The 23,352-nt window shown below is 44.4% G+C and overlaps 1 protein-coding gene across 3 annotated transcripts; it reads left to right on the top strand.

The window, feature by feature from the left end:
• Positions 1 to 2,595: 2,595 nt before the first annotated feature.
• Positions 2,596 to 20,691, top strand: TMEM177 (transmembrane protein 177). 3 transcript variants are annotated; one of them, XM_069616753.1, is made up of 2 exons: positions 2,596 to 2,709; positions 19,551 to 20,691. In XM_069616753.1, exon 2 carries the CDS (start codon positions 19,565 to 19,567, stop codon positions 20,495 to 20,497), a length of 933 nt encoding a protein of 310 aa, XP_069472854.1. In that variant the 5' UTR covers positions 2,596 to 2,709; positions 19,551 to 19,564; the 3' UTR covers positions 20,498 to 20,691. The 3 variants fall into 3 exon arrangements, with proteins under 3 accessions (XP_069472854.1, XP_069472856.1, XP_069472855.1); XM_069616755.1 differs by having other exon boundaries at positions 2,637 to 2,764; XM_069616754.1 differs by lacking the exon at positions 2,596 to 2,709 and adding an exon at positions 2,832 to 2,964.
• Positions 20,692 to 23,352: the final 2,661 nt, after the last annotated feature.

The raw sequence follows: 23,352 nt of genomic DNA, 5'->3' as shown, positions 1-23,352 counted from the left end.
ATCCCGGCAAGCATGCAGGAAGAAGTACTTGCACACTCTGGGCAAAGGGGAATTGTTTCTACAAAACGACAACTTCGAACCAAAGTATGCTTCCCCCAAATGGATGAAAGAGTGGAACAGCTCCTAAGCAAATGCATTGCCTGCAAAGCGGTCGCCCCACGCACTCTTCCCGAGCCTCTCAAAATGTCCTCGATGCCGGTGCAAGTGTGGGATAAATTTGTCATCGAGATGTTCGGCCCACTGGCGAACAGCAAATATGTACTTGTGATCATTGATGAAATGTCCAGGTTCCCGGAAGTGCAACTCATCCACTCTACCAGTGTCCAAGCAGTGATGCTGGCGCTAGACAAAACATTTGCAGACTATGTTATACCGTCCATAGTAAAATCAGACAATGGTCCCCCTTTCAGCGGACATGACTTTGCCATGTTCGCGGAACATCTTTGTTTCCAACATCGCAAAATCACCCCACTGTGGCCTCAGGCCAACGGAACAGCAGTGAGATTCAAGGGATATTTCATGCAGGCAATATGCACCTGCTAAGGGACTACAGGAACGCCCTGCACAGTTCAACAGGGGAGTGCCCTTCAGCACTAATGTTTGGACCAATAGTCAAGACCACTCTGCCACACAACCCAAATGCGTCTCTCCCGACCGCATATGCTGATACAGCACAGAGCAAGACAAGGATGAAGGAATATGCCGACCTGCGGAGAAAAGCAAAGCCCAGCCAGTTACAGATAGGAAACCAGGTACTGGTAAGGCAGACAAGAGATGCCAAAGACACCCCTGCATTCAAACCCGAACCAATGACAGTGACGCACAAACAAGGGTCCATGATCACCGCAGCCAGTCCCAGAGGCACTGTTACACGGAATTCGTCATTCTTTAGAACTTTTGAAGGTGACAACATTCAGGAAACTTGCCGTCTCACTGGAGAAGAGTACTCTTCTGATGTAGACTCTGAATACAGAGATGAGGATATGGACATTGGCGACAGTGACAGTGACTGCGTTATAAATGAGATCCCACCTCCACGCAGTCCCTCTAGGAGAGTGGTGCGCAAGACATCACAGTGGATAGAAGAAATGAACTAATCAAACCCTGCATGTTTATGTTAAGCAAGGGGGAGATGTAGTGTCATATCTCTACTCCTTTCATTGTTTGGATATGTTGCCTCATTTCTATTGTTGTTGTTTGTAGGCTACAGCCCACGTGTGCATGTGGGAGGGGTTTCCTCTGTGGCACCAGTTCACGCTTATTATTAAAGAAGAGAAGGCGCAATTCATTTGTCTCTGTGCTTTCACTGAATCTGATGCATTAACGTTTTTGGTATGCTGTGAATAATTGCTTGTTCGATATACAACAATTGTGAGTAATTGATAAACATACTTTTACAGTTTGAGAAGACGGTGTTCTAAAATGAATAGATATGTGTACGAAAATATCAGCAGATAGAATATGAAAAAGATTACAGCATACATAGGGTGAGTGCACCATTAGTTTAAATTGCCACCGATTTGTAAGTATTGACAAGAAGTGCACCAAGGGCCTATACTAAATAATTACATATTACTGCAGATATAAGAAACATATGAAGTTGACAAGATTCATTCGAAACTCATTGAATGAATGAATACTAGGTTTATCATTAACGGATTCAAATGTTGGAAACAGAAAGAGAATATTTATTTGGGTTAACATTTTAAAGTTATTCTTCAGAGCATACGTTTTGTTATTCTACATCTTAATGCATTAACAGTTTTAACAAAAAGTTAACAAATATGTATAATTATTAATGTAAGATATGATTTAGAATAGTTCATTATTAAGAAGAATTTAAATAAAATGTAGGTGAACCCAACATTTTCCCATTGGACGAGTGTGGAAATTACCCACCTCGGGGAAGGCATTACGCAAAATTCGTCAAACGGCGCCAAAGTGATAATCAGAATGCGTGCTTAATGCCAGACAACCATAACAATGACTAGAAGGTCCTTATCGTCGACCCTGCAAAATAAACAGAGTTTGCGGCTAGGCGGAGCTGAAAAATTCGTACTATATTTTTAGTTTGATTATGAGACATAAGGGCTGTATTACACAGATGCTGTTCCTACGATCGCAGTGCTCAGGAAAATGCTAGAAGTAATGTACGATAGGAGAAATAATGAGCACCCCCCACGCCCCCTCCTTCTCCCTGTGTGCTTTTAAAATCCTGCACAACGGCCGGGCAATATTCAAGCCCACATTTTCAGTGTGTGCGTTTATTAAAAACATAAGGTGTACTGTAGCAACAGGCCTCACTACCATTAAATATCATCATTTGTATCTCTGGGTGCCTGGTTCACAGGGTGAAGTGTTTTCATCCGGTTTACACAAGGCAAGAAATATAAGCCTCAGTCCGCAGCGTATGCCAAAATAAGTGTATTTGGGTGTTTTAGCTTATTGAAAACGCGTCACAAATCAATAAATACCACAAAACCCCACTAGGTGTTAGGCGAATAAGAGAACACTGCGAGTGCGCTGCTCTCACAAGCGGCCTCAGAGAAGCAGAGAGGCGCGGCTTGACGTGATCACGTGGTACGGCCCCCTCCCCCTCCTCTGCGGTCTGCAGCCGCGGTGTACTGGGACTAGGAGGGAAAGGGAGAAGGAGACGGTCCTCTGTGCCTGGCGGCAGCGTCGCAGTTGGAGAGTTCAGGCGTGCCAGAAGTAAGGGACTGAAATCGATCGCTCCGGAAAGCAAGGAGAGTAGAGCTATTAGCGGGTGAGCTGCTGGCCCGGGAGTTGAAGGGCTAGATGTCCGGGAAGCGCCATATGTCGATCGGGCGCTCAACTAGTACTGACAAGTCGGAAAAAATAAATAAGCTGAATGCCCTTCCAAAACAAGCCCAAAACAAGCTGACTCCCATCCAAATTTCTGAAAGAACAAGAGCACACTTACAACGGTGGGGATAGGCCTCAAAAGTAAGAAACATAATAATAGTATAAATATAAAGAGAAAACACATACATATTGTGATTGTGTTACAACTAAAAATTTTTATTTTAATAACATTTTTCTGACATTTAGTATCTCTTGTTTCCGATTCTTGTATATATGTTATGTAAAATGATATCATTGGCTTCTCTGTTCCTTGGTGAGGCGCTCGCCTTAGGTCCTCGTCTTCTTCAGTCTGTCACCCATCTGGTCCTTGGCTCCCTTACATAGTTAAGCAAAAGAGGTGTAGGTTTAGAATCCATCTTAACCATGTCATGTGTGACCATGTGGGCCCATCAGGGTATCTCCTGTTGAATGCTAGAGTGTCATGTTTGTGCATCCCTTGATAGGTATGGCCTGCAAGTACCAGCATGCAAGTGAAAATCAAGGACTGGCTCATATCATCATGCATGAAACGGGTGCACTGGGCACCTATTCCCATGTGAGTTGTATGTTACTCCTCTGGTCTGTCGCACTCCTGGTCTTTGACTCCCTGGTGAGTCATTCTCCTCTGGTCAGTCACCCTTCTGGTTCTCACCCTCTCATACTTTGAAAAGCCTTTCTTCTGCATTGCACGTTTTTGAAACCAGTAAGTAATCCAAACATACCTAAAGTGATTGCACGTTCCAAGGATGTAAGGGTAGTGATTGCTCCTGGGCAAGACAGGGCAAAGTGCTTTTGCTGCAGGACAGTGCAATCTTAACAAAGCCTATTTACCGGCAGGGACATCATTTCACCAAAATGCCAGAGGTAGCGGAAGTGACATGACACGACCCTTGACCTCTGCTGACATCACAAGAAGTGATGTCATTTGACCCCACCCCAGTGATATCAGGGGAAGTGATGGAACTCGACCTTTCACCCCTTGACAAAACAGGAAGTGGCATCACATAGCATTGTTCCTAAGTACACTACGAAAAATATGTGTACTATAATGTGATGTACAATTCATACAAGAATGGATCGCCATATGTATCGTTAGGATCAGTGTGTATAGACCCATATTACCAAATTACTGTCAGTACAAGCAGACATCCATGGCCAAATGATAATGATGTGTTATCATATAGCACTTACGCTTAAGCGCTTTATATAGAAAAAGTATACACCCAATATCACCCAACCTGTGTAGGTACTCATTTATCGACCTCAGAAGTATGAAAGGCTGAGTTGAGGTGTTTAAGAACAGACTAAATCAGTGATTCACCCCCTGAAGTGTGCCTGAAATAAACCTTTAATGAGTCTAGCAATTATTGTATAGAATTCCAGAAAGACACATTATTTGGTATTCCTATTCTTTCTTATTTAAGGTCAGTGCTGAAAGTGTTAGACTTGTGGCACCCCTGTTCTTTTTTTTTTTTTTTAAGAGGCCTAAACAAGAAAGCCAGCCAAGTAAAGTGCCACATGGTGCTGGCCACAGCCCAGGAGCTTGCATGACAAAAAAAAAAAATACGCTTTTTTTAGGGGTAGCAAGGGAGACCACAGGGGTAGCAACAGAGACCTCAGAGGTCGCAGTTATGACCTCTGGTGACCCCTAAATGACGTCCCTGTTTACTGGAAAGGTATTGAGGCAGTCGGAGTAAGCAATTCTGCAGGTCTTCAAATGTCATCAATAGGGGTCATGTCCAGAAAAAAGTGTGGGGGATCATTAACATACACACAGGGACTGAACGTTTCCTAAAGTGAAATGCGCACATTTTATTCAACTGGCCTTTACTAATAGAAGAAAATTCAAAATCGAAATGAGCATTGTCTTTCACAAAATTCATCAATAATACCTGGGGAAAAAAAACAGGTAGAGGAGATTTCCCTAGAACACTGCACAGTGCAGTTTGTGGAAGTATGCCTAGGCCGGGCCAAAAATATAAATATGAAGGTCCCCTGACTATACAGTGGCCACAAAATGAAAAGTGAGTAATAGAGCCTAGATGCCCGCGGGCTATGTGCGCTGAAATAAATACATCGTCTGCTTGACCTTTTAATAGCTTTGTTTTCTGAACAGTTCAGAGCATATCATAGTTTCAGAGAGACAGTGGGCCTCTGCCGCCGTGCCCGACTGATCTGACCCTGACGGGCACAGTGGCCACGGTAGGCAGACCGTCACAGGAGCACCGGCACCGTTAATAACGGTGCCAGTGCTTTCGTGGCCCCCATTCCCATAGAATCATATGGTGCTCAATGGGGGAACAACATTTTACCAGCGCCTGACTTTCCGGGCCGCCAGGGTTGTAATCCCCCGGTGGCACCGGGAGGTCAGGCGCCGGTAAATTATTCTGAGTGTGTGTGAGAAGAGCAGGGTGTGAAGGTGTTGGAAGAGGGCGAAGAGACAGGCTGGCCTGTCTTTCTACTGGTAGATGCTCAAAGTACAGAGGTCACAGAATAAACTTCTCACAACGTGTTTTCTGCATCCTTATTTATTTTATTTTTTAATCAAAATTTTAATGAATCGAAACATATTTATCATTTCACAGATACATGGTCGGTTATGTAAACTGATGTTACTTTTCATTCAGCAAACAGCAATATGAAGCAATATTGAATAACACAGCATTGTTATTTTTTAGAACTTGAAAGAGTTTCAGGCTTATTTCAATTTAAAGATGAGAGAAACATCTGCAACATGTGCAGTCATATGTTCATTTGTCAACACATCTTGATTGGTTATTCATAGTGTAAGAAAAACACAGGATTCTTTCAAATTAAAATAAGAGAAACATTTGCAATCCGTTAACTCTTCAGGCACCAAAGGCCATTGGCAGATAAATCAATGGTGAGTACACATTTGGATGCCTTGCAATTAAAAAGGCAATCCTTTCTTTTAATTAACTTTGATACACCAAGTTCAACAGTTAACGACATGAGGAAACCTGCCTGATGTTAAAATGACATTATTTTACAATCAGTTATTATATCTTGCAAAAGCAACCTACCATTCACTATATTTATTTCAAATTGTTTTTATTTTGCATTTATAAACAGGTAACCGTAGCAAGCCACAAATTGCGGCCAACATTATATAATGCAGCGTTCATATTTCTAGAAACTGAGAACAGGTAAACAATAAACAACAACAGTGACTGTCTTCTTGTCGGTTGGAGTCTTAGTTATTCGCAAGTTCATGGGAGCATGGGATGAGTGCCACAACACTCGGCATGGAAGGGTACCTGTCAGGGTGGTTGTTTTGGAAACCGTTGCATGCCGCCATATTTCTCGTATAAGGTGTTTTACTGTGCGATTCAGGGGGCTTGTCGTCCGCTGGGAGGAACATGTCTCTAATTAGTGCCTTCCATGCCTCAAACGTGACATTCATGTCTCCTTCGGACCCAGTGATTCCTGCGCTCCAAGCTGCAGTCTGCCGTCGCCCATCTTTCCATTTCTTTGATCCATCTCTCGTATTGGGGACCCCCGGGTGATTTCCATGCCATTGCGATCGCTCTTTTCGCCAGTATGCCCGTCATGTCCATTAGTTTCACAATGTGTTTATGTTTGCTCAACCTGGGGTATGTGCCCAAGAGGCACTCTTTTGGAGAGCAGTTGTATCTGTTCACCCCTGCTTTACGGCAGGTAGTCTCTATTCTCTCACAAAACCATTGCGCCTTACGGCACCCCCAGAACATGTGTATCAGGTCTGCATCATCGTTATTGCACCAGGGGCACACAGACCTTACCTTCTTGTTAAAACCAGCCACTCTTAGGGGGGTCATGTATGTCATGTACAGTACATTTAGCTGTATTAGCTTGAATCTGGTATTTCTTGACACCTCTTTTGGATATACCACCACTCTTTCCCATTCCTTTTCAGGGATCGTATCTCCCTTTTTTTAATTATTTTCTTTTTTTTTTTTTCTTTTTTTAGTGCAGCACTGCAGGGATTGGGCCTATCCGCGAACTGACCGTACAGTCTAGACAAAGGTCTCCAGCCATCGTTTAAGCTATACATCTCTTTCAGTAAGGGGTTCGTTGACGGCTCTTCCGGCCAGCTATCCCATTTCCCTTTGGCAATGTGCTTGATCCGTTGGTACCATAACCTTTCGTTAGCCCTTCCTGTACTTGCAGTGTCAAAATCTCTGAAGACTGCCTCCTCAAACATGCCCCCCAGGTGTATAAGCCTGCTCTTTCCCAGTGTCTCATTATATATACAGCTCGGGGATGCAATGGCTCCAGACAAATAGATAAACAATCTATTTATATATTTTTCTAGATCTATGTGAAATAGAGATTCTAACCTAGTTTGGAAGCCTGTACTAAAGAAGAGTGATTAAGGATCTGCCTATCCTCACTATAGAACAAGAGACTGATAAAAACTGCACACTGAACAAGTCGGACTGACTCTGCGAGACGTGGTCATTCCTGCTCGACTTCACAAAAAAATGTCCACCTCAAGATGGATACTATCACTGTTTCAATCTGTAAATTTTGCAATCAAAAGTGATGACAATAATCATTAGGTTACAATAAATACTTGTCTAGCATTTAACAGACAAGAGGACAATAATCCTCAAGATTTCGATTGAAGATGTGTTGAAACTGAAAGAAATCACATCTTTTCACCTCCTCTGCCAAGTGGACAGAAGGCGAGTTCAGATGGAGCTCCACTTTTGGAGCAGTCCATCCATCATATTAATAAAAATAACTCAATTGAGGGTAACGGGAACACAAAACATATACATAGTCTTTTATGTATTTTATTGTTATAGATGGTGTGGCTCAAGCCGATATATGTACGAGAAAATTGGTTGTTTTGTCCTGAAGAAGGTTGCCGTGCAAAGAGAGTACTATTAAGAGAGTACTATTGATGATGCTCGTTGAGAGCAACTGAAACACATGTCGCCGTGAGGATCTGTGTGAACAACATATCACATACTCTTGTTACCCCAAAGTGATGGGGAGTTCTCTTTATCAACTTTGAATATTTAAAGATGCATCAGATATATGACTGTTTATTTATGTACAGACCAATTTTTTGAAAAACAATTGTGATAGTGTGTTGAAGTGAGTATGAATATGAATGATTGACAATGAATGAGCCACAATGTTTTATCAAAATTGTGTTTAATGATTGTTTTAGGTTTGTTTTTGAATAAAATGAAAGTCTTGGAAACATCATAAACCAAGTTATATAAAAATTTCCGTGCATCCCGCCATCCTTTTTCTACTAGTCCAACCCCCTTTCTGCTTTGTCATTATATGGAGGTCAGCAGGCACCTTGCAGGTGTCCGCTAGGTTCGGGATGTCCTGTGTTTATGGGTGTTGTAGGCGAAGCACCGATTTTGGTCCTGTCCATACTTGTCTACCCAACATTACTATCATGGTGGTGTCCATTGAGTCCACCTGGGGGTTCCATAGTATCTCTTTTAAATGTATCGGGGCAATTAAATAGTGTAGGAGGCCAGTTTCGGCTGTGGTTTCATCCGACAGCCATCCGGTTACATGACTAAGCTGTGCCGCCAGGTAATAACTCTCTAGTTCAGGTAGTTGTATCCCCCTCTTCCTTGTACGGCAGTGTCAGGAAATTTATTGACAGTTTATGACGAGCAGCACCCCATAAAAATTGTTTAAGCAGTTTATCTAGTTTCTTAAAGAATGATGATTTATGTAGTAGCATATGTTCTGAAAATAGTACATGAATCTCGGGAGAACGATCATCTTAGTGATGGCCGCCCTGCCCATCATTGATAGAGGTAGTTTGGACCAGAACTTCATAGAATTACGTAAGCCCTTTATTACAGCCACCGTATTGCTGTTGTGTGTGAGCTCCGGAGTGTGTTTGATGTTGACGCCCAGATACCTGAACACGTCTGCTTGCCACCTAATTCCCACGTTCAGTAAGTTTAGCGTGTCCACCTCCCTTAGTGTCGCCAGTGGGAACGCACAGGACTTTTGCCTACTAAACCTTATCCCCGAGAATCTCGCATAGTTATCCAGTACCTCCAGCATCACTGAGGCCTTAATATGTGGGTCTCTTAGGTATAGGAGAACGTCGTCAGCATAAAGTGCTATTATGTTGTATCTTCCCCCAACCTGTATCCCTGCATCATAGAATTGCTTTCTAAAATATATTGCTAGCGGTTCAATACCGAGAATATGTAGCATGGGCGACAGCGGGCAACCTTGTCTGGTACCTCTCTGTATTGCCCAAGCCCTGGACACCATTTTACCAGTGTTCACTTTAGCTGTTGGAGCGTTGTATAACACTTTGACACATCTGACAAAGCCCTCTCCAAACCCGAATTCCCTTAGGACTTCTATTAACCATTCCCAGTAGATGGAGTTGAACTCTTTGATGGCGTGAAGTGACAATACTGCCATGGGGACCTCGCTCTCCAGGGTTTGTGCCATAATGTGCTGGAGTTGACGCAGGTTGGCCGTTGTATTGCGGCCTGGAACAAAACCAGTTTGTTCCTCGTTTACCAGGTTCCCAACCACTCTGGCCAGTCGCTTGGCCAGTATGGTGGTCAATATTTTGCTGTCGTAGTTCAGCATTGCCAGCGGGCGGTACGAGTCATAGTCTTTAGGTTTATTTGGTTTAAGTATCGGCACTATCAATGTTTCATTCATACCTTTTGGCAGTGTCACTGTCTTGTACGCCTTCTTGAAGAATTCATGTAATATTGGGGTCAGGGTGGGCTCATAAGCTTTGTAGAACTCCGGTGGGAGTCCGTCGCTTCCCGGTGTCTTGCAAGTGGAAAGGGATCTGATTGCTTCGGTCACATCTTCGGTGGTGATCTCCTCATCTAATGTTTCCCGTTGGGTTTTACTTAGCCTAGGGAGTCCTATCTCCTCTAATGTGTCTCGTATATCTGATTCTAGCACCAGGGTGTCGTGGGCATATAGTTTGGAGTAGAAGGCAGCGAAAGTGTCATTAATCGATATTTGTGTCTTGTGTGCCACCCCTTCCCCGTCTTTGAGCTCGGTGGGTAGCCATCTTGGGTGTTCCCTTTTACATAACCATGCTAATAACCTGCTTGGTTTGTCTGCCTCTGTTTGAGCTTTTGCTGTGTAATCGAATTTGGATAATCTCCAACACCCTCTTGGCAGTTGTTTTTAGCCACTTTCAGTTTGGCCTCATCCTCCCTGGTTCCCCGAGTGTTGATTCCAGCTGCTTTACTTACTCTTCCCAGCTTTCCAGTTCCCTGCTTAGCGTTTTCCTGATACCGCCTGCGCTCGCTATTGTTTCCCCCGTGTTACCACCTTTAGTGTTTCCCAAAGCATGCCCCAGTGTTCCACGCTGCCTAGGTTGATTCGCACAAATTCCTCAAGTTTATCCCCGAGCTCAGCTCTAAATATCTGGTCCGTAAGGGCGCCAGTGGGCATTCACCACATCGGTATAGGGGGTCTAGGGCCTCTGATTGTCCAGTGAATGAGTAAGGGTGAGTGGTTTGATATCGACCTGCCCAGGTATTGCACTGATTCTATTTGCGGAAGTAGGTCTCTATCTATGAAAAGTAATCTATTCTAGTGTATAGGTTGTGGGGGGAGGAATAGTACGAATAGCATCTGTCTGTGGGGTGAAGATCCCGCCAAACATCAACTAGGTCCAGATGATCCATTGTTGTGTTCAGTATCTGGGGGATTGTGTTTATTTGATGATGTGGTGGATCAGATCTGTCTAGGACCGCGTCCCTTATGCAGTTAAAGTCCCCTCCCCATATGAAGGAACTGTCCCTATGATGTGTTATTCTGGCACATAGCAGTTTGAGGTGCGTAGATATGCCGTGGTTAGGGAAGTAGGAGTTCACTATGCAGATCTTGGTTTGCTCAACAACTCCCCACATTATTGAATATCTGCCCTCTTTGTCTGTCTCAGTTCCCATCAGTTGAAAAGGCACCTCCGGGCTCACCCACGTAAACACCCACCCTGGCATATTTAGAGTAGGAGGCACCATGTCATTGCCCCCCCCCCCAACATTCCTTCAGTTTGGCAGTGGCCTCTGCTGTTAGGTGTGTTTCCTGAAGCAGGGCTATCGAAACTCTTTTCCTTTGCAGGAAGGATTTGATCCTGTTCCTCCTCAGGTATGCACCCATCCCCCTTACATTCGATGTCAATACTTTAAGTTGCACCGACATGATGGCATTTGTCTACCTCACCAGCCTGTTTCCAGTTCCCCCCACCTTGTGTCTATCTGCCTGGGTATGGATTCCCTGGGACCTGTCGTACCCCTTCCCGACCATTGTGTCATGTAAGCCTGCAACTCCCATTTTGCCATGATTGCTTAGCACGAAGAAAGCCCAACATTTAAAACAGTAAACATAAACCAAACGTTTACGCCCAGCAGCTGCATTGCCTCTGCAGCGCTCAGGCGCCCTCGCTCTGTCAATTCCCATCGTGGGTTTCAAACGCAAATGTTCTCATGCTAGCAAGAAGCCCGCACTGATGGTTCCGTGGGTTAGAACTGTGTGCTCAGTTGGAGAGACCAAGCTTGGGCTCCAACCGTTCAATTGTGTTGTAGTGTTCGATTATCTTCCCTATCAGAGTGCCGCTCTTGCGTTAGCGGCCAAGCACAGTTATCTCCCTGCGCACCCATTCCCTTGTATATGTTGAGTTCCCTCAGGTGACCACTTCTGCCCCATCCGCTAGGTTGTTGTGCTCCATCCACATGGTGCCTGCAGCTGGTGTCTCCAGAAATACTGCTTGTCCCTTGTGTATCACCTTCAGTCTGGACGGTAAAGTAACACATATTTCAAGTTTAGTTGCCTGAGCCTGGCCTTGATTGGTATAAAGGAGTTTTGCGCTTTTTGTACTGCTGGAGGGTAGTCTGGGTAGATGGTTATTTTGGAGTTGCCACGTTCTATTATTCCACCCTCTCTGAAGTGTTTTAGGATAATCTCTCTGTCCTGAAAATTGAGGATCTGAAAATTGAAGATCTTTGCAATCATCGGGCGAGGGTATGAGCCCGGTGGAGGTCGCTTTTGGAGGGATCGGTGGGCCCTTTCCAAAGCAAAGCCCTGTGACAGCCTGCCCACACCAATTTCTTGTTGTAATAGGGTTTCCACATATTCCGTTGTGTTAGGGCCTTACATTCCTTCAGGCACCCCTAATATCCTAATGTTGCTGCGTCAGGCTCGCCCTTCCACATCCTCGGACCTCGCTTCCAGCGGGGCAATTCTTTTTTCCATCTCGGCGACTTTAAGTTTCAGGTTCGTGATATTCTCTGCAGGATCCTGGATTATTGTTTCGGCTTTGGTAACCCTCTCCGTTAGGTTGCGGGCATCCTGGCGCATCAGCTGCATGTCAGACTTAACTTCTTCAATTCTGGTGTCAATGAAAGATCTGAGTGAAGCTATTGCTTCAAGTACTTGTCCTTCTTTGCTGCCTCCATCTGGCGTATTCTGGGTATTCATTTCAGTCGCCCCAGCTTGCTGTGAGGTGTGGGGTTTAGCTGCTGTAAATGAGTCAATTATTGTTGTCTTCATTTTATTTTTGGGGGTAGATGAGATCTTAGATTTGGGCATTGTGGTCTGTGCAGGATTGTTGTTTGAAGTAGTTGTGGGATGCCATTCGCAGCATTTGTTCAACGTGTTAAGTAATCCTGTAGTGTACCGAGTATTTACCCCCTGCGTTCTTGCCAGTGCTCTGTTCGCCAGTGGCAGGGCCGATGTGATTCAGGGCCTCCCAGCCAGCGCTGTCCGTGACCAGCGCAGCCTCCCTTGTGTTAGTGCCTCGCAGGAGCTGGGTGAGGTTGCCGGATTATGCCCACCTCTGCGTTACCAGAGTCGCTTTAGTTTGTGTCAACCAGCAATTGCCAAGTTTAGCATCGGGGCCCCAGGTTTGTATTACTACCTGTCAAGTCGGTGAGTTTTGTGCGAGCTATATTTCCTGGGGTGCTGCTTGGGCGTCCTTTAGCAGAGTTTTACGTGGTACCAACAAGTATGGTTTAAGGTCGTAGTAGCTCGCCTCTATCCGTATGCTGCGCCTCATGCAAGCTGTTGTGCTCCTTTTTGAGTCTCTCAGCATCTCTCGTGGTCTGACTCCCCTACCCGTGTCCGCTCCGGGCGATCTGCAAGACTGCTTATTCCCCACGATCCCCAGTTCTGAGGGAACTGTGTCATGCAGTGTATTGTCCTTCCCAGTGTTCGCCATTATTGTGTACTTGCTCTTATTTTCGGGGCTCCAGATACATTACAATCGCAAGATATTTAGTGTTCAGGCTTGGTGTTGCGTTTTCGGGCTTGCTGTGTCGGAGTGTTCTTATGGGCAGGGCCCTAGATAGGCAATAATTTGCTTTGTTTCGATCGGGTTACCACAATCCTTCCATTGCTGTGGTGATTCCTGTGATACGCGCCAGTCTATGGCCCCCAGTTATGTTCACTCCCAGTATTAAGTTCCCATGCAGTTTGCAGCTCACCTCAGACCTTGTTGTTTTGCCTTCCGGTGCCCCTCATTCTGCATTGTATTCCTCTGTTGTGCTGTGTTCGTTATGACGCCATCAGCTCGTTATATTGTGACTGTTAGGGTTCCTACTCTGCTCGTACCTTTAGCTTCATGTGCTTTTCAGTTCGCTGGAGAGATTTTCCCCAGCCTCCTCGGGGCGCGTAGGGCCTCCCGTTGTTGCCAGGCCATGCAGCAGGCCGCGAGGGTTATGTCCGCGCTGCAGCCCCAGCTTCGCTGTGTCTCTGCCGATGTCTCAAGCGCAGCCCGCATTGCAGACTGGTCCCGATCTCAGGCAGCCGGGGCTAACCGCAGCTGCTCGCAGTGTCGCCTCAGTGTAGGAGTGCCTCCCCTTGCTTCTTCCAGTGCTGTCCGTTCCTTCGACCATTTAATTTGACTGAGCTCCAGCCAGGGGCGCCGTGGCACTCTCTCAGCAGGGCAGCTGCAGCGCTCAACCCTTCCCCCTTTATCCACGCAGGCTCTCGGACATGCCCGCCATTTTGTGTGGCGCAGGGGGGATCACTGCAGTGGGTCCTACTCAGCTTTCCCGGGTCCGATTGCGCTCAGATTTGTTGGGAAATGTGCTGGAAGCGCTTTATCTTTCGCTTGGTGTCCTTTGTTTACGCTTAATATGTTGCTTGGCCGCCAAGTCAGGTACAAATTGCAGGATCTCGGCTGGAGCTCAGTGCCAGTGCCTCTTCACTCCATGAGCACCAGGCCACGCCCTCTGCATCCTTATAATGCAGTGTTGCAGTTATTTTCCATTAAATCAAAGACTGCGATTAGTACAAAGTAAGGCAAGCCCAAGCAAAATCTGGGTGTTTTGTAAGTGTACTATCAAAACTTAAAGGAATAGGAAGGTCATTCGTTGGCACAGGCATGTTGCTTGTTATTGTGAATCGAAGCTCAAACTTTAATTTCGACAAAAATAAATCCAGTGCGTGCAAGCACATACTATCGAAATAACTCAACAGTTTAGAAGAGGGGGCAGGCTCTTTTTTTTTAATGGCATGACCGACATTTCAAGGACGAACTTGAAAAAAAGTATCTTGGCGTTTCTGCAGTAAGAGTGGTTTGCCTGTTTTAAAGCTGATTATAGACACTTGTATTGGACAAAAGGGTGCAGGAAATCAAAGCAACATTATTTCATGGATGTAAGTGCTTAGCTCAGCTTGGAAAAGGGTGTCACTCAGAGTGTCACACATAAGACATGGAATGTCACTCCAACACACTGCAAACATGAAAATGTCACACACAAGCCAGATGAAAACTTGGCAGCTCTGCAGCACCCATCACTGACACTCCAGTGCAGAAACTCCAAGCAGCGCCTCATAACAAGGAGTGATCCCCAACCTCTCAGCACTAACACCTAAGCAGATAGGTGCCACACTGACACTCCACTGCAGATACCAAGTGGTGTCTCATGCCAGGGAGGGTTCCCCTCCTTGCTTGCAGTACTGCAACTCTGTTTCATACACACAAAGCATGCCCCATGTCAGGGCTGGCGGCCGCTCAGCTTCCAGCACTGATGGACTGCTGGTTTTCAATTACCTTCTCTCCCAATGCGCGACAGTGTTCTCACCACTGCACCCCGAGGACGGCTCAGAGTACAATGAGGCCAATCCCCTGGGGTATTCACATCGCAAACTTATAGCTTCAGAAGCACTCAGAAATACGTATCTCCAGAGATAATGTCCAATGGGGTCTGAGCTGCTGTGCTGTGCCATTTATGTTGTGCGCTCTCCTCAGCCCCGACTGGAGAGAATGTACACAGTGTAGTGGTGTCGGCTGGTGCAGCCTGCAAAGAGCTGGGCTTTAACACATGCGCGTTCGGTGCAATAGCTGCTTTACCGGCAGGTATGGTGCACCAATGAGTGTTCAGTGGCTGCAGCATGGCTGATAGACGGCACCCACTCTTGTCTGCAGACCTCAAATCACTATTGCACACGGGCAGCCCCATCCTTTATCCTCACCCCCCCTGCATGCGGCTGTCCCCTCCTGGCAAAGTGTTTACCTTACGAAAGCCTGCTTTAGCCTCTGTCACAGCAGTAACACAGAACCACACCCCCTCCTCTGCCCTCCCATACCTGGAACATAACGCCACGCAGTTCAATGGCTGCAGCTTTGACTCTAAAACAGATCACTCTGCGGTAGACTTTAAACATAGTCCGCCGGGAGTTGAAGTGAAAAAAAGCATTGGTGCATCGAAATGAAAATAATAACCGGCATATGGTTACTGCAGTAATTTTGCTCCTATTTCGTAGCATGCACACCTCCCTGCAAACAGCAGCAGCCCGGCAGACGTGAGCGAGAGGGTGATGGCCCAGATGGTGCTTCGGCCGTTTCATAGCCAAGCATCAGCAAGTTGCCATGCCAATGCGGTACACTGCTCCCGAGCTCCCCTTTTTCCTTTTTTTACATTTACATTACCATTGTTTTAGCGATTAGATGGCTTAAGCCACCAAAGCACCAAAACCAAAAAGGTCTGCACCTTTTAATCCAAAAATCTATTTTGGGATACTCTATGGAAAGCAAAATACTAATATAAGATGTGTGCTCTGAACACACTCTCATGTGGTTTTGTGGGTTAGTTGGTTCAAATCCTGGTGGGAAAAACTTGAGCAAACAAGCTTTTTTGCATGCTGGCCTCAAAAACACCCAAGGAGGATGGAGTCGGCACTATGAAAAAAATGGGTGGGCGCTGTCAACCCAGATGTAATCTCAACTTGTACCCTGAAAATCAGCACTGGGCCAGTTAGAACATCTTCAGTCCAGCAACCTCTCTTCCCACATCCATGAACCTGGTAAATCATCACAACAAATGTGCCCTCTGATCCTTTCCCCTCCTCGCCACGTCATTTGACTTTAAACAATGTTCTGTTTTTATAAATCGGGCTCGGAAAGTACACACGTTATAATTAAAGTACTCCAGTAATATAGGAATTCTTATAGAAATATGTTAAACAAAAAGAGTGCAAATGTTGCGTTATTTTCATCCCTTCTTGAATTCTACAAATACCAGAATTCAATTCCACAAAATTATAAAACAAATGGCTTGTATGCTGTATTTCAATGCAAAGGTTCTTAAATGGACCATTACTTTATACAAAGATAAGCCCTGTGAGGCCCCACGGCTCTGAAATGCTGTTGGGGAGGTGGGCGGGTGGTATTTGTCTTTTGAAGTGCATCACAGGGATTTGGGAGCTGACGGCACAGGTCACAACCTCACTAAAAACGGGCACAAAGCAAATACTTATACTCATGGCATCTCTGGGGCCCACCAGAGCGCGGGCCCGGAGGGACGGCACAGAATACCCATGCCTATGGCGACTCTGTGCTGACAAAACGGGTCTCCAACCTGCAGCTTCATCTTCCAGCATGAATACATCAGCGTGTTCTTTGCAGCTCTCCCCCTCGTTGCATGGCTCCTATAAGGCTGTAATCCAGGCTGGGGATGGGTGCTCTGCACTGTAAGGAAGGCATGGTAAAGTAAGACAGACACAAGTCAGATAGCACAGCGAGTAGAGCGCTCGCTTTGACATCCGTGCAGGTCCTGCTGACGCAGGTTCGAATCCCGGCAGGGCCAAACTCAGCCTTTCATCCTTCCGAGGTCGATAAATGAGCACCACACACCATGGGAAATAAGCAGCGCTCAGATACCTGAGGGTTCGTAGTGCTATATAAATGCACAAACAAACAAGTGACCACAGTTCAAGGGTGTTTATTGAGCTTCAAAAAAGGGTTGTAAAATGCCTATCTAATCCCAAATCTACAGATGGGAGCAAGCTACGACCATAAAATAATAATAATAATTCAGTCCTAGTGATGTCTTGTCAAAATAAAAGGGCCTATACTAATAAACCTATTGCGAATCCTTACCTCTAAATACAAATGGTGTGTGAAACAATGTTGGACTCCCTCCCCCACATTTTCAGCATGGAATCAAGGGGTTCACTCAAGCTTAGCACAGTCTATGGCTTCTCTAGCACAAGGATGCAGTTCAATCATTAGCATAAGGGCTTTCTGTGTCTAAGTCTTTTTGTCCTTCTCTGCCTCTTCCTTCCAGGGCCTGATGCAACACATAAATGAAAAGTTATTTTCCTGTTTCAAACTTCACTAGTATTCACTTTCTTAGACTATTTACCATTCACCCTGGATCCCCCTCAGCCGGGCTCAGATCCTTTTTAACACAATTAGTCTGCCTCAGCCGGGTTCGAATCACTTTCAATTTCACATGGTAACACAAACTTGCTTTACCAAAAAGCTCTAAGCTGATCTCCCTCCACCGGGCTCGGACCAACTTCATTTACTTTCTTTATATTCTTACTATCTAAGACTTTCGAATGTGCCCAGGGTTTTGCTTGACCCATTGCAGGACCACTTCGATTTCACAATTCCTTGTCTTATAACATTTGCCACCTCTCAGTCGGATACCTAACGGAGACTTTCAAAGGAGCACCCACCTGGTGCCAGACCACTCTTTCTATGGTATCGTGTCTTGGCTTCAAAGTTTAAACAACTGCTGCATTCATGTTTGCGTCGCTCGCCACATACGGCTCATACACTGATCACTTCAGTTTTCACTATACAATGTTGCCGCTTGCAACCTTGCCTTCAACAGAGACTGGTCTGGTATCAGTCTCCCCAACTCACTGGCTTTGCTCACTGGCGTTGCTTTGTTGTAGGAGCCAAGGACAGTACCACTGCAGCAAAGATCCTCCCTGCCTTGACTATCAATGTGTTAGAGCCCCGGGTACCTCCAACACACAATGCAGGTTTCTTTAGCTTTGATTCCAGGTCTTGTGTTTCTTATTCTCGAAGGCTCATGAAAGTAAGTCTTTCTCTGAAAAGGTCAAGGGCAGTTCCCTCCTTGCGACCCCCTTTTGTTTTGTCGTCTTTCCATTAAAGTATCAACGCAAACATTACATTGACATAATAAGCTATTAAATGCTTTCTTTAAAATAGATCAGTTATCCTAAGGGTTCATGCATTAATGTTAAGCAGCAAATCACAGCAAGAGTCAGGGAATCTGTGTCTACCATTAGGCAGTACCGAAAAATTCTTCTGAATTTAATAGGTTTAGGTTGAATGCAAATTTCCCAAATAATTTTGCTCTCAGCACGGTGGAGTCAGAATAAATCAACAAACAGCAACCAATTTAGGGTTTCACATAAAGTCAGATTGGGTCTTTGAAATTGAGTCTTTTTATTTGCAACCATAACAATAACTGACAAAATGAACTTGGCTTCATTAAATTGATGTGGGAAAACAAAAGCTCTTCACTTACCATTGTTGATCTTTTTATGTTCTGACTCACTTCTGCAGTGTCAGTACATGTGTATTATTCTTCAGAATTATAAACAGATGCCATATCAATACCAGTGTACAATAAACTTTGTATAGTAATCTGAATGACACAAGGCCTAGTAAGATTGTTATTTTGTCCTCCCTTTGTTTACCCCTCCTTATCTTGTCGCGTTTAGAAACACTTGCTGCGTTATAGATACCACATCATATCAATAAAACACATGTTTTATCGGATCTCAAAGATGGTTAATTGATCAAACCTTGATGATGTATTTAGATGCAATTGATAATACTATTTGTCTGCAGTTATATTTGCTTGTGTTGTGTTTTTTTTTTGTCTTGTGGGATTCATTTGTGCACATTTAAACCAGCAAGTCACAGTGCTAAAATTAATTATTCTGATGATTGGCAATATTGTAGTTGTAATTTAATATTTCATTTTTTTTATTGGCATTTTGAATCGTGTTTATTATATTACTTTAATCCTTTTATGATATAATGAAAGCAATTAACATGTAACACTTTAGAAACAATTTCAGGCATAATGTCACATCAGATGTGAACAGGATGAAATCTTGCTGAAGTACATAATATGCAAGACTTTTTCACCATGCAGAGATGCATCGATCTAATGCAGACCTGAACGACTACGTTGTTCAGGCAGAGATGGCATTTTCTAAAACACCAATATTCCATGCAGGAGAGCCCCCCGTCGATCATGCAAGGTGGCATTCTAATGGTATACTATTTCCCTGATAATTTGTGGCAATAAGTAGAACATTTTCCTCGTGTGACTTGCAGGGTTAATGGAAAGGGTGGTTAGGGAAGGATTATTTGCGGCCCACTTTAAATATGTCAATAGTTATGCCAGTCCTTAATGTGTTGTTTTCCATTTCAGGTTTTGCAGAAACCATGGCAAATGCATTTATGTGGAGGCTTCATGTTTTTATACAGAGGCACAGAGGTAGTTTGCTAGCAGCTTCCTGCGCAGGAGTGTTTGCCGTCAATATGTCCTACCATGCTTTCCCAAAGCAAACATTCAAGGCTGTATACCAGTCCTGGTCAAAGGGGGAGCCGGTTGAACTATCGGCAAAGCTGCACAGTGATTTCCAAGAAGTCCTTGAAGATGTTGGTGTGGAGTCTCTCAAAAAGTACAGCCCTTTTGCCGCGTTTGGATTTGATCCTGTAAGTGCTGGCGTTCCATGCCTTCCGAGTGGTTCGTTGATTGGCATCCCTGCAAATTTCAGTAACCAAGATGATGATCGGCAAGACCCTGGGACACAACTGGTGATGCCAAATGGTAAAGTTATTGAATGGGACTCTAACAATGGTACCTCGCTTAGAGAAACCCTTCAATTGTCAGAAGTGGCAAAGAAGTTTGCTTTAGCTAGAGAAATTGTATACACAAAGGACAATAGCCCCATCATCCATGCTGCAGTTGCCCCAGGTTGTCTTCTTGGCACGTGCCTATCTGGGGTTGCGATTAAGCAGCTCTTGGGATTGTATTCTGGCCCTGTGTTGTTGCGTGGACTTTGCAACCTAGCAATTGTGACAGTCGGACTGGTTGGTTATTTCTTTACCTATGATGCTGTCAACCAATGGCTAGATTACAGAGCTGACAGGACTGCAGCTACAATTTCCAAAGACTATGCCAAAGGTGGAGTTGAGTTTTACAACAAATTGCTATTACGCAACAGAACTTTGCGGCATCTTATGGGTAAACAAGGAGAAGAAATGTATGCTCCCAGCGGCAATCTCTTCCCAACATACTGGTTTAGATTAAAATACACGACATACACTTCCAGAAGAGACATAGTTGTTAATATTGTGAATAACCAGGTGTAGAAGTGCACCTTAAACTATAAATTATACATCTTATGGGTAAACAAGAAGAAATGTATTTTTGTAGGGTCTGTCTCTTCCCGGTTTACTGGTTCAGATTTAAACACACGTCATACTCTTCCAGAAGAGGAATTGTTGTGAACATTGTGAAGAACGGTAGGCCTCATACCACACATTAAACTGTACATTCTAAATCACGTGGTGTTCATTATATCTTTACCTTTCACAAATGCATTATTGAATTTGTCCTATTTATTTGTATTTTATTGTGTTTCGTATAGCGCTTTAATCCAAAGCGCTGTACAATTTTAAAAACAAAGTACAGTACAGAATTAATGGTAGATAAACAACAAAACATCAATACTGGTGCCGACAATCAAGGACTATGTAAGAGATGGGTTTTCAGAGAAAGACACAATAGAGCGAGAACAGTGATAGAACGAATAGACAGTGGCAGGGCATTCAACTGTAGGGGAGCAAGAAGCTGAAAGGACCGGAACCGGGACTGGGCACAAGGTGGATGTGAATGTTCCACATCCAATCTGAAGAGACAGGAGGGAGCAGTGAGAGCGGTGTGGACTCTGGAAGGATACAAGTGACGCAAGATAATCAGGTGCAAGCTGGTAAAGTGATTTAAAGACTAAGCAGAGAAAGTGAAATTTGAGTTGAGAGTGAAAAGGTAAATAGGCAAGTGAGGAGGAAATAGAATCACGGTAAGAAAGAAGACAGAGTAAACGAACAGAGGAATTATAAATAGATTCAAAGGAGCAAGGCGAGAACACGGGAGACCAAAGAGGGCCTTAGAGCAATAGAAAAGTCGTGAAAAAATTAAGGAAGCGATAAGAAGTTTAGTAGCTTGATAAGTAAGAAAAGGATGAACTTTACGGATACCAAGATTATGACCAGTAGGAGAGATAGTGAGACTAGCAGGTGGAAAAGCTATGAAAGGAGGTGGTGGGTGAGGAGGAAGAGTGGTAGTGTTATCAGGGAAGAATAACACCTCAGTCTTCCCTGCATTTAGAGTGAGGAAGTGAGAGGCCATTCAAAATTTGTGATGAGAAAGACCAAAAGAAGAGATTATGGCTGAGAGTTCAGAGGTGTAGAGATACAAGAAAAAAAGACCCAAGACTGATCCTTGAGGGACACCGTGCCCAAGGGGGAAGGGAGTGGAGTTCTGACCAGCCCAAGCGATGGAAAAAGTTCTATTAGAAAGATAGGAGGAGAACCAGGAAATGATGCATATATAACGCTTCCAAAATTCCCAAAAACTTAAAATATGCAGTATGTCTAATCAACAAACAGATACAGCTTGGAGGGGTTTCTTGTTACTTATTCTAATTCATCTGAATCAATAACCTGTCCCTTCATTTATAGAGGCCACCTACTATCGTAGTTAAAACTGTTGCTCCCTGATTGGGCCCACAAGCCATGTGAGCATAAAATCCATGACTCTCTTCTTAAGGGCCTCTAGGTGTCTCAAATGCCAGTTTCCGCAGCAACAGGAACTAAAGATAATATCTGTTTGGTCCTGTTCAGGCCAGGAAGGACCAAGGTCCATAAACCCTGCTCAGGCTGTGCCTCTCTCCTACCTAACATGCTAGGTAGCACCTTTTGTGCACCCTGCGGTTCGATCCCCTATCTCAGTGATGGCAAACCTTTTTGAGCCCAAGTGCCCAAACTGCAAACCAAAACGACTTATTTTTTTCAAAGTGCCAACACTGCAATTAAACCTGAATAACGAGGTTTTAGTTTAGAAAAAGCAATTTGTACAGTTTTTCAAACTAATTAACAGCTTTTGTTTAAAAAGAAAAACACAATAACAGAGCTTTCCATTAAACATGTTTTTTATTGAAAAAAACAAAAAAATCAAACAACAACTGTACACGTGCATGTCTTTTTTTTTAAAGACGCCTTTTGTGGGCACAATTAATGTGATTTTTGCTGTTGTATGCATGCTGATAACTTGTCAAACCTTGGCTCATACTCTGTTAGTTTAAGAGCAACACATACAGCACTGAGTTCATCTGTTAGTCTATTTCTGGCATCACATTTGATATAATTCAATGCTGAAAACAGCTGCTCACAAGCATAGGATGACCCAAAGAAAGAAAGAAAAGCAATCCCAAGTGTTTTCATTGACTTAAAATTATTTGGCAGAGAATTCCACACTTTAAGGATTTCATTTTCCGAACTAGCAACTGTGCTGTCCTCTGTTATCCCTTCACACTCCATCTTCTCAAGTGTTGCACGCAGGTCATAGAATTTATTTTTCCAGATAGAGCTTTCTTGAAATTCCAGTAGCTCCATTTCAAGATTTTCTAAATCTAACCAGTGTAAGCAGGAAAGATCAAGTTCTTCACATTTGGCTTTATCTGGAGACGTAAGAAAACACAGGGTTGTCTCCATCTTACGGAACTGTAAAAATCTGTTACTAAAATTCTCCTTTGCAACTACTATAATGCTAGAAAATTCCTTGTAGATTTCATGATGGTTTGGATTGTCTGTAAATGTTGTAGAATTTTCCAAATGCATTTTTAGATTTGGAAAATATTTCAGCTGCCCACTTTCAAGGTCTCTTTCAAAAACCTGCAGTTTTCTCTCAAATGTTCTGATATCAGAAAACATCCTTTCTGGGGGCGCTGTTGCGCGGCGATCAAGATGGCCGCCTAAACGTGGTGCTCCGGGCCGGCAGAGCGTTCGATCCTGCTCTCTTCTGCCCGACGCCATCTACGGACCTGCCCTCTGCACCCGATCCTGCGGGAACACTTCTACCGCAACCGGACGCGGTTTGCAGCCGCTGCGAGCCCCGCGGACGGAGCTACGCCCTTCTTCCTACCCTGCGGCCTTCCGCCCTCCCC

Source organism: Ambystoma mexicanum, chromosome 9 (assembly GCF_040938575.1).
Source record: "Ambystoma mexicanum isolate Mex_15411 chromosome 9, UKY_AmexF1_1, whole genome shotgun sequence".
Lineage (NCBI taxonomy): Eukaryota > Metazoa > Chordata > Amphibia > Caudata > Ambystomatidae > Ambystoma > Ambystoma mexicanum.
Note: the sequence above shows the minus strand (reverse complement) of the source record. Positions and strands in the feature narration are given on the sequence as shown.

What these genes read in the sequence shown, in the direction of transcription:
- TMEM177 (XM_069616753.1), top strand. Translation starts at nt 19,565, where the DNA reads ATGGCAAATGCATTTATGTGGAGGCTTCATGTTTTTATACAGAGGCAC.